This window comes from Mandrillus leucophaeus, unplaced genomic scaffold (genome assembly GCF_000951045.1).
Source record: "Mandrillus leucophaeus isolate KB7577 unplaced genomic scaffold, Mleu.le_1.0 Scaffold19, whole genome shotgun sequence".
Taxonomy (NCBI): Eukaryota; Metazoa; Chordata; class Mammalia; order Primates; family Cercopithecidae; genus Mandrillus; species Mandrillus leucophaeus.
In genome coordinates, this window is record NW_012101920.1 from 5,417,138 (window position 1) to 5,435,008 (window position 17,871).

Consider the following 17,871-nt stretch of genomic DNA (forward strand, 5'->3'; position numbering starts at 1 on the left):
AGTCTCGCTCTGTCGCCCAGGCTGGAGTGCAGTGGTGAGATCTCCGCTCACTGCAAGCTCCGCCTCCCGGGTTCACGCCATTCTCCTGCCTCAGCTTCCCAAGTAGCCGGGAGTACAGGCGCCCGCCACCTCGCCCGGCTAGTTTTTTGTGTCGTTAGTAGAGACAGGGTTTCACCATGATCTCGATTTCCTGACCTTGTGACCCGCCCGCCTCGGCCTCCCAAAGTGCTGGGATTACAGGCGTGAGCCACCGCTCGCGGTCCTTGTAGCTTTTATTCTCTCCCTCAGTCTTATCTTTTCCAACCACTATGTTCAGTGGTGGCTCTCACTTTCTAGAACCAGCTTAGAGTGTGTATCTCAGGATCTCATCCTCACTTCATCTCTCCACCTGGGACACACTAAGGCAGGTTTCGTTCCACATTTTATAGCCACGGCCCCAGTGCCTTTTCAAATGGAATTCTCTTGAAAGTTTCAAATGGATTTTGTGTTTAAAAATATGTACACTAAACCTTAGGAAGTAGAGACAAGCCCTTTGCCAATTTTCTTTTATGTTCAGAAAAAAATCAATTAAAAAGGGGCAAACCTCAAAGGACGGCCACAATCATGTTTATAAAAAACATTTCTGAATTGATCTGTTTTGATAATCACCGAACTTTCTCTCTCTCATCATAGGTTTCTATTGGTAATTTAAATACTTTGGGGCCATTTTGCCAAAACAATGACTGATAGTCTATAGCCATCCTTTGGTACCTGCGGGGAATTAGTTCCAGAACCCCCTGAGGTCACCAAAATCTGCAGATGCTCAAATCCCTTATAGAAAATGGCATAGTATTATGTGCACATAATCTATGTAAATTATACTTTAAATCATCTCTAGATTACTTATAATGCCTAATACAATGTACTGCTGTGTAAATAGTTGTTATACTATGTTGGTTTTTATTTGTACTATTTTTACTGTTACATTGTTTTTGTGTTTTTTTCCCAAATATTTTTGATATTCAGTTGGTTGAATCTCAGATGCAGAACCTGCGGATATGGAGGGCCAACTGTATTTATTCAAGCAGGATTCACCCGTTGCAATGCATACATACAAATTCTGCACACAGAGAAGCCGGTGGAAGTCTACATTAGAGCAGGTCCATTTAAAGAGAATTCCACTCACATTTAGAAAATGCCCCTTTTATTTAGTTTCTCTGCACAATACTTTTTTTTTTTTTTTACATTATAAAATCACACAAGAGGAAAGGTTTTTGACAGGAAGCCAGCAGAAAACAACTTGCCAAGCAAAACATTGAGGATCCATTGCCAGCATCTGCAGATAATTTTTTTCAGAGAAAGAGGAGTCTTCCTGGTGATGAATGAATATTTTGACTTGGCAATTAACACCATTATGCCGGAAGACATGCCTGCATGTGTCTCCCTGTAACACCTTGCTTGTTGCCACTAAGTACGAAACCCTCCTGCCCCACGCCCCAAAATTGTTTTAATGGACTAAAGACCAGGAAACTGAGCCAAATCTCCAAACAAGGCAGGTGTAATAATAATTCCTCCTAAGAAGAGGCCTGTGATCCTCTGTTTGTCTTTTAGTGTTGAAAAAAGGGCAGAACTTTTCCTCAAATCTTCAGTATGAAAATATTGGTCTTTAAACTCATCACTACTCATTCATACCTTGAGCATCCTTCTGATATTTTAGGGGATCTTTTTTAACTTTTTAACAATCATCCCTTCTGAAAGAAGAGTTTACTAAGTTCATTGATTCTCTTTTGGCAAGCTTGCAATTCCTACATTTGAACAAATTAAACACAGTAAAGATTTCCTATATCAGCTCAGAGGACATTACCTGAAAATTCAGAAAGCTTTTCTTCTTAAGCTTCAGGAAAAAAGAAATGAGAGGATGAAAGGATGAAAGGAAGGCAAGAAGGAAGTAAGAAAGAAAAAAGGAGCAAAGAAGGAAGAAAGGGTTAGGAAGAGACAAAGTAAGAGGAAATAAATCATGTAGAATACATACTTCCAAAACAGAAAGAAAAAAAACAATTCAACTAACATATATTAATCTTTATTCTATAACAGACATAAATAATTTTATGAATTCATATGACCTATACAAAAGACAAAATAAGATATTGCACTAAATTTAGATATGGGATATTTGAATTTAATATTAGCTAAACAGATAAATATATACAATTTAAAGAGTTAAGGCAAAACCAGATGATACTCCAAATACAACAGAAGGTTTGAAAAATAGGTATAATTAGAAACAACAGCATCCCACCACCAGTTAATAAAGTGGTCATGTCTAAGGAAAAAAAACCTTAGGTTTTTAATAAAGTGGTTATTATCAATCATTTTAATTAAAGTTGAGCAATAAAGTATAAGATTTCCCTCGGAGGGGAGCTATTTTGCCGAGGCTCGGGGATTGAGCACTTAGATTTCGGGTAAGCAACTTTTTCCTTGTCAGATTTATGATCTATTCTTCCTCTTAGAAAATGTAATTGGAAAATATGACTCTTTCACATATACAATTAAAATACAACTATGAAGCATTCTTTTTTTTTTCTTTTTGAGATAAGTCATGTTGATGATATCATTGTCAAGGTAAATTTGTGGGCAAGCCATTCATTACCTTATTTTAAGAGAACACATAGTGCCAGTTACTGAAAAAAAAATTCCCAGTTTTTTACAAGAACCAAACAAACTAATTCCAAAGGAATAAAAACAAATATAATCAATACACAGTATACAGTTCTTTGGCAGTATCACACTAACCGTTGATTGAAGTCAGAACTTTAGAGTTTTCTAATGCTTAGACCCAGTTGCCAGTCTTTTAAAACTAAACAAATAAAATTCCACATCTGTAACGAATTCAGTAATCCCAGGAAATGAAATTCAGAATAAATCTTGCAGACAGCTTTTGACTGTTACATTTAAGCGTAGGTATTATCTGCTTAGAGTCCCAATCCAAATATACTGAAACAGACACACACAAATAATCTGTGAAATTTTGTATTGGTTCAGACAGGCCCAGAATCCTTAGAATCCATATCCACCCATGAGAAACCAATAAAAGACATCAATCCAATGATGAAAAAAATGATCTTCCAGTAACTCAGGAGTGGGTCATCCCTCACCTGGATAAACACCACGGAGAAATTGAATCCTATAGAGGGAACACCAGAAAGCCAGAAAATGTGGAGTACTGCCAGCCTCCAACCAAATTACCTTTCTCCAGTTTTAGGTAAACCTTATCCTCTTTATCTAAGTAGAGTAGGACACCATTAGTGGCAGCTTCACGAGTAACATCTTTGTCCCCCGCAAAGGCAGATATTACTGGTTTTCCATTTAACATCAAGTTAACCTAGAAGAAGAAAAATAATAATAATTGAAAAGTTCTCTTTAAAGTCAAAACATCTACTGGGGAGAAGAAATAATGTCTAAGATGACAGTCCCAGTAAAATACCTGATGTTCAGGAAATATATTCCCTTCCTTTCAAATTAGCCTATTGTGGGGGCCATACTTTGCATGTCTGCTGAACTGATTTAAAATCTTTTTTTTTCCTCATTGGAATTTCCTTAAATTCCTACAAAAGAATAACATCTATGGAGAGCAACCTAGTGAAAACTAGCTTCCCTTCAGCACATAAATTAAGCTTACTGCTTTACTTACCTCTTCCACCCAACAAAAATCTTTTGGAAATAAAGCAGGCTTGTGGCTTCCCAGCACATTTGTAAAAGAGACCTTGTGCCCACTGACCTAAGAAACCCAGATACAACCCAATCCTACCAACATCCTTGCGAGTTTTTGTGCAGCTGTAACATGCATACTACTGAAAATCATTTGAAATAATGAAGTGTGTGTATACGTGTGTCTGTGTGTGTTGATTTCTTTTTCTGTTTTCCCTGATAGGAAACAAGCATTAAAAAATAATCATCAGGCCAGGCATAGTGACTCATGCTTGTAATTACAACACTTTGGGAGACCAAGGCAGGAGGATCACTTGAAGCTAGGAGTTCAAGACCAGTCTGGGCAACATAGCAGGACCCCATCTCTAAAACAAACAAAACAACAAATTTAGAAATTAGCCTGGTTGGTCACATGCACCTGTAGTCCTAGCTTCTCAAAAGGCTGAGGCAGGAGGATCGCTTGAACTCAGGGGTTTGAGGTTGCAGTGAACAATGGTCATGCCACTGCATTCCAGCCTGGGTGAAAGAATGAGATCCTATCTCAGAGGAAAACCAAAAAATAAAAAATAATAATCACCACTATCACTAGAGATTTTAGTGATAATTAGAATCAACTCAAAACTGTATTAACTATTTTCTATTCTACAGTTTTGATTACACTGTGTCAAGCATTGCATACATTTCTAGATACTGGAGGTTGGGAAAAGCTTTTCCATGGAAGTAAGTTTATTTTCTAGATTTTTTTTTAGGTTAGAAGTCATATGGAATAACTTAAATCTGAGGCTGATCCATTCATCCATTTACTAGGACATGTAAAAGTATTAATAGATAAGTGAGTAATCTATCATTCACATTGACATAATGTATAACGTAAATACTGAGCATAAGATAAAAGGTTATCCTAGAATTCCATACACATGTATTTGTGTCATTTGGTATTAGCATATTGGAATATTGTCGGAACTAGCTCCACTGTTGCTTTTGAGTGTAAGGTCAAGCCCATTGTCTTAGAAAGCAGAATACAAAATATATTTTTAACTGTGGAACTGCAATTGGTAAGAATTCACTAGCATCAGAGTAACTGAAGATAAACTCAAGCATATGCATAGAACACCCTTTCTTTAAAAAGTATTTTGAATAGTTGCTCCTTCATAGACTTATTCTTACTCATTAGCTGTATCTCATAATTTTAATAAATAGCAAATGTTTTATTTATTTAGTATGTACTTGAAAAGCTCTATTCGTCTTACAAGTTTTTTTTTCTTACAAATTCAAATAATTTTTGTACATGCATTAAATGAAAGCATGATCTTACAAAGAGATTTGTGTCACTGAGTTTTTACTAAACCATGGATTTTTTTAAAATGTTTGATTGTTATTAAGGTAATAACTTCAATTGTTTACTTTTCTATATGCTTTTTGTCACATCTTAATGGATGTTACAAAGAAAAAAATTAGAAATTAAGGTTTTAAAATAAATGATAAAGATGGCTGTTTATGTCTATTGTGGAAAGACAACTTTGGATAAATACTTAAATACATAACCCACTAAAGATAAGCACAGTTGGTTGGGAGTATGGATGGAAGGGGTCAAAACACACACCTGGATAGTTTGGCTCTGGTAGACTTTAATCACGTGAAAACTGAAACTGTAAATTCCTTTTCTTGGTGCTACAAAGACAGACTCCAATGTGAAAAAATTACCCACATTCACCAGGATCTACAAATAAGAATAATAAATAACAATAAGTTATTATATTTTCTTCTGTGACTAAAATGAATTTTCTTCCTCTCACTCTCTTCCTCTCCTCTTCCTTCTTTCCTTCCTTCCTTCATTCCTTCCTTCCTCTTTCTTTCCTTTTTTTCTTTTGTTCATTCATTCATTCTTGGCAACTAGCTTAAGAAATCATAGAAAATAAAACATCTAGTTCTATTTCTTTCCTCTTAACTGATTTGGAAAATTGACTTGAATATTGGAAGGTTCTTCTGTCTTTTAAATGATATAAGAATAAATAAAGTAACTGCTTTGTATTCATGTCTCAATTTCCAGCAAGGCCCAATGGCTCTGGAAACATCGAGCTAACATTTGAGGGCTTATAAATATTAGCTTTACCTTGAGAAATGGATAAAAGGCATCTGCCATGTGTTTACATTCCCACCTTCTACAAGCCTTTGCAATGTCCAGAGGTGACGTTTCCAAGCCAGCCAATCAGCATCTGTGAGCTCTCTGCAGCATCCCTGGACACACCTCAGAGGCATGGGTACCCCTCCACCATGTGCCATAATCCTTGACACTGAATAGCTGGTACAAAAAGTGATCTGAATGCCTGGCCCTTCTCTGAGCCGCCCCTCTCCTAAGATCTGTGGCCATTTTTTTTTTTTTTCATTCCTATGCCAGCTAGGCCTTAATTACAACAATGTGGCAATGAGTCAGCCCTTGGGGGCTGCCAAAGAGGAGAGCATAAAGAAGGATAAACTATGAAATAGGTGGCTTTCCCTGTTCCTGCCAGGGCTGTCCATTAACCTCCTCTCAATCTTCTGCTCTTTATTTGAAGTTCAAGGTTCAAAAGTGAAAATAGAAACTGTTTCCCAAGAAAGCAACAATGCATTTTGTATTCCAAAATATTCAACCTAGTTCTATTGGTTATAAAATTAACTCTAAATTTTAATAAGTGACCTCTTAAGCTAAATTCGCAATGTCACATGGGTAAATCTCTTTCTATGAGAAAGAGGGATTGGGATAGAGGATGGTTGTTAAAATAACTAGGGTTTCTTCCATTTCTCTCCAAGAAATACGCCTGTAAGTGGCATTCGGAAATAATAAGATGTCCCTAAAAAGATATACTTCTCATATATCAATGGCAATCTGCTACTATCTCCTTCAAACACTGCATTCTTGCCAATATTAACACACTTGCAAGCCTCTTGCATAATTCCCTAAAAATGTCCTATTACCTCTGGGCAACATACCAGAATGTAGCGACAGTCAAGCAGATGTATCAGCGTCAACACCTAACTTAAAATACATGTATGTGTGTAATTTCATTCTGAGATTTTGCCTTCTTCCAACTAAGCATCAGATTTTTTTGTGACCTGATGATAGATGGTCTTTCAACAAGTCACCAGCTGTGCAATAATCCCCAACAGAGGCTTTGCAAGGAAATTTTTTTCAAGCACAATTAAAATAATTTGAGGTGCTTAGCGGTAACTTCCTGATTCAGATACAAGTAGCATAATTCACTAGCAATAAAGAAAAATAGCTAATGAGTGTTGGCTACCTGTAAAACTGGATGTTGACTCTATATTTGTAATTGCAGCATCCAGGTACATCAAGATTTATAACTAAATGTGTCTTCTTGTCTCTAAGATGCAGGGCTCGCTGAACAGAAGAACAAACCCTTTTCCTCTTCTAACTGATGGAAAGGTCATTGAAAAGAACACCCTGTCTAGAGGATAGTGCAATGCCCATAGTATTCCAACATTTAATTAAAGCGTTGAAATACAAACTAGGGGTGGTGCTAGACTTTATTTCCATCAAGATGGAAAATACGGCGCCGAAACCCCAAATGGGGCTACTTAATTCTTTAAAAATTATGGCTATCAAATACTAAGCCCCTAGAGAGGCATTCTCTGTCTTTGGCCAGCTGGAGAGTGCATTAGTTAGGAAAAATTAAGCAAGGAATACAGATGTCACCTCGTGCTTTCCCTGGCACATCCTGCAGCACCACTTAACCTGTGCCCCCTGCACATTGTAGCTTTGCATACAATTGCGAACTGTGAATTTGGAATTTCAAAAGACTCTAGATACTGTTGGGGCTGAAGTTAAAACTCCCAGGACAGTTTTTTTTCCTTAAGACCCCTTGCTAAATGTAAGCTGATATCCTGGGGTTTTTCATCATGCCAAACACGGAGCACCAGGTCGCTAAACAGCAGCTACAGCTTTCGTCAGTTCTTCCCCTACTCTCATCAACCTCAGAGTCCGTCTTTCCCCAGTGATTTGCAATTCTCTGAAAGGACAGGAGCCCAGGAAGCGAGAACCGGCTCCCAAGGGCTTTCCTACGGGAGCTCAGCACAGTTGCCAAATTCCTTTTCCTTCCCTCCTCCGCAACTTTTCTGTAAGTACCAGAGAAGGGCTTGCTGCCTACTCCGAGGCAGCGGCAGTGGCAGCGGCGCCTGGCACGCGAACAGTGGAACCTGCAAGCGAGTCCTGACCCCCAGCCCTGCCCTCCCGGCCTCCGCGGCCACCAGCCCGATCTCTGCAGAGTGTGGAAGCCCGGGGCTCTCTTTGGAGAGAAGCTTCTCTACCTGGGAGAAACAAATCAAACATTTATCCTGTCCCGCAAAGGTACCCAGGGAGCAGCCTCAGCGGCACCCGTAGAGGAGTCTGAGCCAGGGGACCAAGATCTGGTCAAGAGATCACGACGTCCAGGGACCAGGTGCCCTTCGGCTCCCGCCGACCTGTTGCTCGAAACTTGCCCTGAGCTCTCGCTGCCCGGCTCTGGGCTCCCAAGGCTCTCCCCTCGGGTCAGAGCAGCCTCTTTTAGGGGCCCGGAAGGAATAGGAGCCGGGGCTGGTGAGAGGGGTAGGAAGAGAGACAGTACAAGTTTCAGACCCAGGCATATTTGGGAAGGCGAGTGCTTTACATGATTCCCCATTTCCCAACCCGTCCAGCTTAGCCTGGGCAGCAGCCTCGGGCTGAGGTGCCTGGAGACCGCCCGCCTCCTAGGTGCTCGCGTCCCCCAGGGTCTGACCTGATCGAAGTAAATGATGCGCGTCTTGTTGCTCATCTCGGATGGCTCGTGGTTGGTGCTCCGCACCGCTGAGAAGGCGACCTTGGAGTTGGCCGCCCGGACCGATATCCCCAGCGGGGAGGAAGAGGAGCCTTTGGAGTCCGTGGCCGGGTTCGAGTCGCACACCACCAGACACTTGCCCTCCAGCACGATGGGCTCCGTGTCGTTCTGTGCCCAGACGGGCAGCCCCGGCAGCGTGAGGACCAGCAGCACTGCCGGCACCGCGGACAGCGCCCGGCGCCGGGAGCCCATGGTGAGCCGTGTGGGCAGCCGCAGCCGGCTGGCGCTGGTGCTCGCCCGCGTCGCCTCCTACCCCGGGATCCCGGTGCTCGGGAAGATGCTAGCGGCTAGGTCGACAGCGCTGCAGGAGCGACGGCGCCTGCGGCGGCGCGCACACTTCCACCAATTCTGTGGCTTGAAGTCAAAGTCTGCCCTCGAGCTCTGTCGCTGGCTCTGTTACCTTTGTCCTTTAAGGAGCTCATGCAGAACCCTTTACCCTACCCTCCTCCACCCAAGAATCAGCCCTGCCTGGGGCCCCTGCACCCGATCTTGTTCCTAGACATCTAAAAGTCATCAAACCCTCACATTCACACCTCAAAGCAAAAAAATAATAATAAATTCTCACCCCAAACTCAAGCACCACCAGGTAAACCACGGAGCAGGAACAAAAAGAGAGGACTCAAAGAGAAGCCACAAGGCTGGCGGTTGCCCAGCGGCGCGGGTGCCAGTCCTGTCTGGCTTGCGGCAGGGACGAGTTACAGAGGCAGAAGGTATTTCCCAGGCTGAGAAGAACGCGAGTCTGTGTTCATGGCCAGGACGCCAGCGACTCCCACTTTCGCTTGGTCAAAAATTCCCCCAAACCTGGTGTCACCCAGAGGTAGGGAGGGAGGCAGCGGCTAGCCAGGTCCCTCGCACAGAAAGCGCAGATTCACAGGATCGGGTCCAGGGTACCGGGCGCAGCGTGCAGGGCGGCTGGTCCGGCGGGGTCCTCTCCTGCCTGGCCTCCCGCCCCGATTCCCTGCGCACAACTTTCTCGTTCCTCGCGCGCAGCTCGGAGAGCGCGAAGCGGGCACACGCGCTCTATTTATAGGAGCGCAGCGTCCGGCTGGGGTTGGCTTATCGCGCAACCCGCGGGCTCCGGGAAAAGGGGGACAAGGCGTCTGGTGACCCCATCTGAGCAGCTCTCTCCTGACGTTTAACGCACCCCAGAGCAAGCGGGGTGCCCAGCACTGCTGATTGGCAAGGTTCGAGGCCACTCAGCCCCTGAGAGCGCCCGGCGTAAAGGGTGTGTGCCCAGAGAGGAGCCCACGACCCTGCGAGGGCACCAGCTCGGCGCCCGCTCTCTCCTGCTCGATCTGGATCCGCGGAGGGGGCGGCAGGTCCCCGGGCCCCTCCCTATCGCGGGACTCTGCCGCCGAGTGCCCTCCGAGCGGAGCGCGGCGCTGCCAGGCAGGGTCGCGAAGATGGATGAGCCGCCGCGGATCCGCGCTGCGCGCTGCCCCAAACCTGGGGAACGGCGGGCGTCCCGACCGCGCCTGGCCGGGAGCCCGCCCCACACAGCCCTGGGGCCTGGTGAGCTCAGGGAAGCCTCGGGGCGGACTAGAGTCGGTGGGGGCGGCTGGGAGGAGGTGCCTGATTCCTTCCTTCCGCTCCGGGAAGATGAGCCTCAGAAGCCGCAGGGGCGCGCCTTCCCCCAACACCGCGAATCCTCCCCAGGCATGGCCAAAAAAAGAGTGAGAGAGGGAGTTAACTCAGCAAGAATAAGTCCTCCGAAACCGTGCCAACAACAATTAAAAAAAAATAAAATAAAGCCAAACCCACTCCTAAGAATACAGCATTTTTCTCCCCTTTGGATGCGCCTCCCGCCCCCTGTGCCACTCCACTGCCATCTTGGCCTCTGATTTGCAAGAGTTCCCTTCCTCTTCCGCAGCTACCACGGGGAAGGAAGGTTTGTCTCTGTCTGGACCCGGCTGCGTGAACTTGGCCCAGTCACTAACCCTCTCTGAGAGGGCTGCGCGGCGTTAACTAAGGTCCTCCCTACCCTACCCCGCCAGCTTTCCACTTCTGTGATGCTTTGGGGTCACGGCGCCCCTTCTTCAATTTCTTCTAGACTTCCAGCTGCCAGAGGGCAGACACCGTATGGTGTCTTTAATCAAAACAGTATCCCCTCCAGGCATTCGGAGCTCCTAAAATTGCATTGGCTAGTTATGAATGGATGGGATGTTTGTTGAGGGAGGTCCTTGGGATGGACGACTCCCATTCCTTCCTGAGTGAAGGATGCTCTCATGAGCGTGGCATTCCAGCCCTCCACAACATAAGGTGAACCTCGTCTCCAGCCTTTTTCCCTTCCTTCAGAAGGGCCTGGCATTGAGGTATAAGCACTAGCTCCAACTATTAAAATTGAAGACACTACGAGGAATACCCTGACCCTCACCTCCCTATAATCTCTCAACTGAAGTGTTAATACTTGGTGCCACACGGGCCTTCAGATTCTGCTCTAGTGGGGCCAGTATCAGGTGTTTTGACTTTATGATTTTATTTGGGGTAGGGGGTGGTCTCGCTATATTGCCCAGGCTGGATTCAAAATTATTGGGCTCAAGCGATTCTACTACCTCAGCCTCCCCAGTAGCTGAGACTACAGGCCAGTATCAGTTCTGACTGGCAGGTGCTAGTGCCATGCTGTTTGTTAAAACGTTGAATGTTGCCAATCTAAGCTACAACCAAACAAGGTGAACTAGTGCCTTCTAAAGATGGTCACCATTTACCCAGCTTTGATGCCCCACCCTAAGCCCAGCACAATCTTCACCTGATCCCACTCTGCACTTTGTAACTCTCTTCTAGCTTTCAGGGATGTCTGCCTGGGTAACAGCGCAATTTCTTCTCATTTGATGCAGTCTTTTGAGGGCGGGTGCTGAGTTTAATCTAGTTCCTTTTATTTCCTGTAGGGGTAAGCACCCCGCCTTCCTTGTCTGGGACAGTTGTTGAATAACCAGAACTTTGGTTGTTCAATTTCAGGCTGGGAGAAGTTTGACAAAAAAAGAAAAAAAAGAAGACTAAAAGACTCTGTTGAATTGTTAAATAGAAAATAAGCTATCTTCCTCACCAATTCCGATATATTCTGTCTACATCCTTTTCTTATCCGGGCACTTCCTGCCAGGAAGAACTGAGATTTGAAGAAACTTGTTCCTTCTCTCACCAAAAATATTCATTTTTAGTCCCAAAATCTGCATAGTGACCATAGTAAAGACTCAATAACTGATTGAGAAATGACTGAATGCTTCCTGATAGAAGGTAATTATCATTCATATTATAGTATAAACTGCTTTAAATGAGTCTCTCTCAGTAAAATTAAAATTCAAAGCCTCCTCAGTAATTGGGGATAAGGGTCTTGGTTCCTTGCTAAAGGATGTTCTGCTATTCTAAGTGTTCTGAAGATGAGGAACACAGCGTTCTCTGTGGGCCCCTGCTAAGAGAAGTTATCTGATGTTCAGAGGGTCCTGACTCTTATTCCCACAACAGTTGATTAAACACGGATAGCCCCTGGGTTCTAGGACCGTCAATGCATTTGATACCAGAAGTCCAAGACTTGTATGGCCCAACTTGGCCAGATGACTTGGGGCTGCCAGATTTTCTCTCTACAATCTTAATGAGACATCGAGATAGCTTCCAGTAAGCACTACATGTTGCAGAGAAAAGGTCTGTAGTCTCCCAAACTGATGTGGCCATGTAGGAGTCACCCGCAAGCTGAAGCAGAAGAGGTACTGGAATAAACCAGGGGACTGGCCACACTTGTAGAAAGAAGCCAATTCTGGAGCATGAGCACTTCTGAGAAGTAGAGGGAGTGAATAGTGAATCGCCATTTCTGAACTCTTACTTACAAGAGTTCCAGAAACATTTTCTCCTAACCTTGGGTTCCTTGGTATCCTCCTATGTCTTTGAAATAAAAACTCAATTCCCTTGAGCTAGTTTTAGTAACATGCTGCTCCCTGTCATCCAGAATCCTCGTTAGAACATTGTCCCAGAAACCATACCACAAAAGGCTTACTAAAAGACTAACAAATCCAACCTCCTCCTGTAGGAAATTCTTTTCCAACATTTTGGGAAAGGAGGCATCACTTGCTCCTCACCCCCTACTCCAGCCCCAGCATCCCCAGGAGAAAAGAAACAAGACCAAGTTTAAGTTTCTCTCCAACAGCATAGATCTGTTTCTTTTTTCTTTTTCTTTTTCTCATATTTTTCCAGTTGAAAATATGCTATTAGAAGACCTAGCTGTGACCCAAATATTTTCCCTTTCTGAGATTCCCATATTGTATTTGATTCCTAGGATTTATTTTTTTTTTTTTGCTAGACCTTTAGAAATGAGGCAGAAATGCATTTCAGTTCTCTGCAGCTGGGCTTAACTTTAAAGTAAATTAGAATCTAAACTATCCTTGCATAGGAAAGCAATACTTCTGAGGTCAGTAAATTCAATGACTGCTTGTCCAGTCATCCTTTAGCGAAACCAAGTTTTAAGCAAGCCCGAGACAGTAAGGATCTATGAGCTATTTTCTGATTGTGAAGAAAATGTTTCTAAGAAGGCAAAGACAGACACACACAAGGTATTCAGCTCTAAGGGCCTCACTGTGGTTGAATGAAAGCAGAATCCATGCATCATGTAGCAGAGACAGCCGCAGGTCAATCGTGCAGAAGATGGAAAATCGAGAGAGAGAGAGAGCGCAGTGAGGCTTGCATCATACCCAGACAAAGGTCCACTGAGTTGCTTAATTACCCTTTGCTCTTTATAATGATAGTTATCAGCCCAAGCAAATGATCTTTTTTGAGGGAGAGTAAGTAGCTTAAGAAGAAAAAGTCTCCATGAACAACCAATATGTGAGAACTTACGTAGTCTGGAAAGTTCCAGAGTCATGTTGAGTAAATCTTCATAGCTCCTTCTGGAGACAGCCAAATGACAGACTTGTTTCGTATGAGGATGGTATTGTGGGAAAAAATAGACAGATGCTGTAAAAAAACACTTTTCAATTGGTTTTAGAATTTGAAAATTGTTTGGGACAGTTTCTCTAGACAGTTTACTCCACTCACCCCATTGGCAAATAAGGTACGTGTCTAAGACATTAGTGAGCAGTGAGACTTCTTGGTCGTGGCTGCAGACAGATTTTGATGCCCCTTTTTGGCTTCGCATGATACCCTGAGCATGTTCTAGTCATTATATTTATTATAATGATTTTAGTCGATTTATTTGTTGTGTTTTCCCTGGACTAGTAACTCTTTGGGAGCACAGAATTTAGCAGAGAGTAGGTATGCATAAAGTTAGTTTACTGAATAAAGTAACATCATTGCTTTTATTTCTCATAAGGGAAACAGTATAACATTTAATCACTATGATCTAAGTATGATAGGAAAAGTAAAATTATTTCAGAAATGTTGGGGGCTTAAAACGTCAGGTCTACTTTAGTTACTAAGAATGGAAGCCCAGTGAGAAAAGGCTTTGTGGAAACGGCCATATCTTGAAATGTGTTGAGTTGAACCTTGAGACTGTAGTAAAACCTTAGAGAGAACCTAAAAAATTCTCCCCCTCTCTCACCCCGCCCCCCATCTCTCTCTCTCTCTCTCTCTCTCTCTCTCTCTCTCTCTCTCTCTCTGTGTGTGTGTGTGTGTGTGTGTGTGTGTGTGTGTGTGTGTCCCTCTCTCTCTTTCCCTCTCCTGGGCACATCTTCATTATTCTTTGGCTCACTGCAGTCTACCATTCTCTGAGGTCCACATAAGGGAAAATGGCAGCTGATACTTCCAGATTTCACACATAACAAAGCCATCCACCCAGAGATGCCCCCAAATCCCGGAGAAGAGATGCACTGTGGCCATCTGGGTTCAGATGCCCAATCCCAAACCAATGAACTTGGCTATAGAAGCAGAATTATGCTGCACACACGAATGATTTCCCAGCAATGAGGTGGGTAGAAAATTGCGGCGGGGCATGGGAAAAGGAAAAATCCTAGAAAGGTAGTATAAGCAATATGTGGCAAAGGGAAGAAGAGCAAGAGGCAGACTAATTTGTGTTGTGCGATTCCAAGTTAGTTCCCTGCAAGTGTGTACAGATATGTGTGTGTTTCAATACACAGAGGAAAAATATGAAAAGTTGGCAATAACTTGTCAAATTTAAAGGAATGGAATCGATGGAAATACTATTAATTGTATTTCAGATGTTTCCTTATTATATATGTTCTCACAGCAATTGTGTACTACATTGTTATTGATATTTAAAATATTTTTTAAAAAAGAAAGGGATTCTGAGTAGATCATCCAGTAATGATCTATCACGTTCACATTTTTTCTCCATAATTTACTCTTAAAGTTTAAAAAGTGGCATTGATTGAACAGCAATCTGCCTTCTTTTGTTATATTGATCCAACTCTAAAAATCACTTACTCCAAGTTTAGAAAGATGCTCTGATATAGAAAGCCTCACAGTATACATTTAAGAAAACAAAAATTATATTGCAACGGGTAACACTGATGCATACTATCAAAATCTCTGACTACATTTTATTCAACTTGACTTTCTCTATATAGTATGTTAGCATCCAGGAAAGCCATAGCTCAGTGCTGGGTGCATGATATGTGCCTAGCCACTTGTATTTATGTTGCATAGATAAGAATGGCCTAAATGTGGGGTCCAAACCAATGGTTCCTACTTGTAAGAATCAGTTGGGAGGCTTCTTTCCAACATAGACGCTCTGGTCTTACTCTGAGATAATGGCTCTGCCCATGAACTGGGAAGGTTTACTTAACCAGCACCCAGGTAAATCTGAAGCAGATGGTGCTTTGACTTTGTAGATGCCATTGGTGTGATGCCACAAGAGTCCATTTGCATTCGAGTTTTTTAGCTCTATGGTTAAAAACAGGGTGTTTAGAGTCAGCTCTACCTCCTACTAGCTTCATGACCATACAGCAAGTTACAAACCTTCCTTCATCCAAGAAAATCGCAATCATGAAAATCATATTCAGTCCATAGCTTCTTGTGAGAACTGAGTGGGGGAAATGTGGGCAGAGCATTTAGCTCTGCACCTAGCACACAGGAAAGGCTCCATTAAGGGTAGCAATTATTATCATTAATCTGTAGACTCTACTAATGACTAAAGGTGTCAAACCACCACATGCTAAGCCAAGGCCTATTAACTATTGGTAAACAACATCCCCACTTAACCTCACAGATATTAGAATAGGGGAAAATGAAGTGTGCCCACGTGTGAGAGCCGATCCAGGTTCAGATGCCCAGAGAATAATCAAACCCGAGTTTGCAGGGCCAGCCATTGCCAATAGATCAATGCTTCTCATTATGCACAGCTAAGGCTCTTGAATGAAGCGAAGACACTGGGCATGTCTGTGAGCTCCCTACAGGGGACGGACAACAAGTTTAATTTTATTTTTATTTCTTTCTTCCCATACTCTCAATCATTATGTCTCATCTGGAAGAAGCATTGAGTGGAAATAGATGGATTCTTCAAAGTGGAAATTATACAGAAAGTCAAGAACAGCTGGTCAGAAACAGTCACCACAGAAACAGGAATCCAGAAAGCCAGGTAGATACCACAGAATAATGCAGCAGTTGTTAAATATCTAGGAGCCAACACAGGCATCTTAGAAGCTAGTATGCCAACTGTGGAGAGTCCCAGACAGTTTTAACTTTCCTGACTTTAGCAGCATGTGGTTTGCGGGAAGAGAGAAAAACAGCTTCAGTCTAACAGGCAACTCTCCTCGCCAGGGCATTCAGTGAACATCTGTCCTTGGTAAGCGTGAGATGGGAAGTGTGGATCTGCTGTTGCTGCTGTGATAGGCTCCATTCCTGCTGCCTCTCAGATATGAGCATCTTGCACCGTTGAGTGTGATTTTAGTGTTTAAAGGGAAATATTTTCCTACAACATGGCCACTAAAACAAGCCAACCACTTAATCTGGTGTTCAGCTGAAGAAACAGCAATCTGTTTTGACACTGAAAGGAAAACTGGCTGTGGGGAGCTCTCTGAGAGCTGGTGTACCAGACACCATGGTAAGAACTTCAAAAGGATTTTCAAGGTAAGTTTGACTCTAGGAAATTTTTTCCTTGTGTACTAATTTTAGAATCTAACCCTGGAATGTAATGCAACTACATTTTGTTTTGTTTGGGGTAATCTCAATTGCTGATAATGTCTCCCACTGAATTCCCACCACTCATGTGAGAGGTAGATCTTGTTGCCACCATTTTACAGATAAGGAAATACAGCATCTGAAAAGCTACTGCCAACAAACAGGGTTAGATTTCATGACTGGACATCTGTCTTATATCCAGAGGTCTTTCCCTAGACCGCATGAGAAAAGTTGAAACAAAAATACAAGGAGCTCCTAGAATGCTCAGAACTCATTATTTCGTAGTGGATGACACCAAATTCAGAGGAGAAACTGAGTGTATTCCAAGAATAATTAATGTCAATAATGTGCAACTGACAAAGTTCAGAGGAAGAAGATAGGCTTCATATCACAAAATTTTTAATAAAGGTTACTGACTATAAACCAAGGTGGAGGAATATATGTTTTATTACACACATATGTATACATATTAAAGTATTTAATATACTAAATGCAATTCAATTATAATTAGATTTGATACATTAAATGTAATGAGATTATAATTAGATGATAAGTAGTTAAATTCTCCTATGATCTTCTCATGGTTTTACGTGCCTTTCATTCCTAGTGGTTACCAGTGTTGAGATGTTACATTTATTTGTCCTATTTGACTAAAAGAATCTTCCTAGCCAATAATAAGCTCAATGAGGGCAGAGGTTGCCCAGGCTAGTCCCTGACACATGGTACGGGTATATTAAGTGTTTGGTGAAGTAATGAATAAAATGATGCTGCATAGATTCTAACTTTGGCTACCTTTTTCAAGTGTATTTCCAATTATAACTAGATAGTCTCAAAAATTCGCTTATGTTTTCTCTAATTCTCACCAATTATTTATGATGCATAATAACCCATCCTTCTTTACTTGGAAATTGAATGTGCTTCTGGAAAAAGTGTGTTAAGTAGCCCTTCCTTTCCCTGGATGCCCATTATCACAGCTGTTCCTTGTTTTCACATTCCTCACACTGGGTTATGAGTATCTTAGCTTTGGCCAAGCTACCAGCTCAGCCACTTTCTTATCTACCACTGGGGTTAGCAGAGTAGCTCCTCTTTGCTAGGTTGTAGGCTCCATGAAGCAAAAACTGCCCTGCTTTGTCCTTTGCTGCTAATTGGGACTGGGGGGATTCCAGAAGCAAGACTAATAGGGTGGGCCATGGCTTCGGAATCCACTGGCTTCCAGCTATTTCAGCTGGCCAAGAGCCTCCTGAATGACACACAATGTACCAAGTAACTTGACTTT

At 42.7% G+C, this 17,871-nt stretch overlaps 1 protein-coding gene across 1 annotated transcript; it reads right to left on the minus strand.

The window, feature by feature from the left end:
- Window positions 1-2,043: 2,043 nt before the first annotated feature.
- CBLN4 (cerebellin 4 precursor) lies at window positions 2,044-10,061 on the minus strand. Its single transcript, XM_011978133.1, has 3 exons — window positions 8,439-10,061; window positions 5,291-5,407; window positions 2,044-3,361 (listed from the first exon to the last, which is right to left on the minus strand). Exons 1-3 carry the CDS (start codon window positions 8,727-8,729, stop codon window positions 3,164-3,166), a joined length of 606 nt encoding a protein of 201 aa, XP_011833523.1. The 5' UTR covers window positions 8,730-10,061; the 3' UTR covers window positions 2,044-3,163.
- Window positions 10,062-17,871: the final 7,810 nt, after the last annotated feature.

What these genes read in the sequence shown, in the direction of transcription:
- CBLN4 (XM_011978133.1), bottom strand. Translation starts at nt 8,729, where the DNA reads ATGGGCTCCCGGCGCCGGGCGCTGTCCGCGGTGCCGGCAGTGCTGCTG. An exon ending in GCATCATTTACTTCGATCAG is followed by an intron (nt 5,408 to 8,438) that starts GTCAGACCCTGG and finishes TCTTATTTGTAG; the next exon opens with ATCCTGGTGAATGTGGGTAA. An exon ending in ACCAGAGCCAAACTATCCAG is followed by an intron (nt 3,362 to 5,290) that starts GTGTGTGTTTTG and finishes TTCTTCTTCTAG; the next exon opens with GTTAACTTGATGTTAAATGG.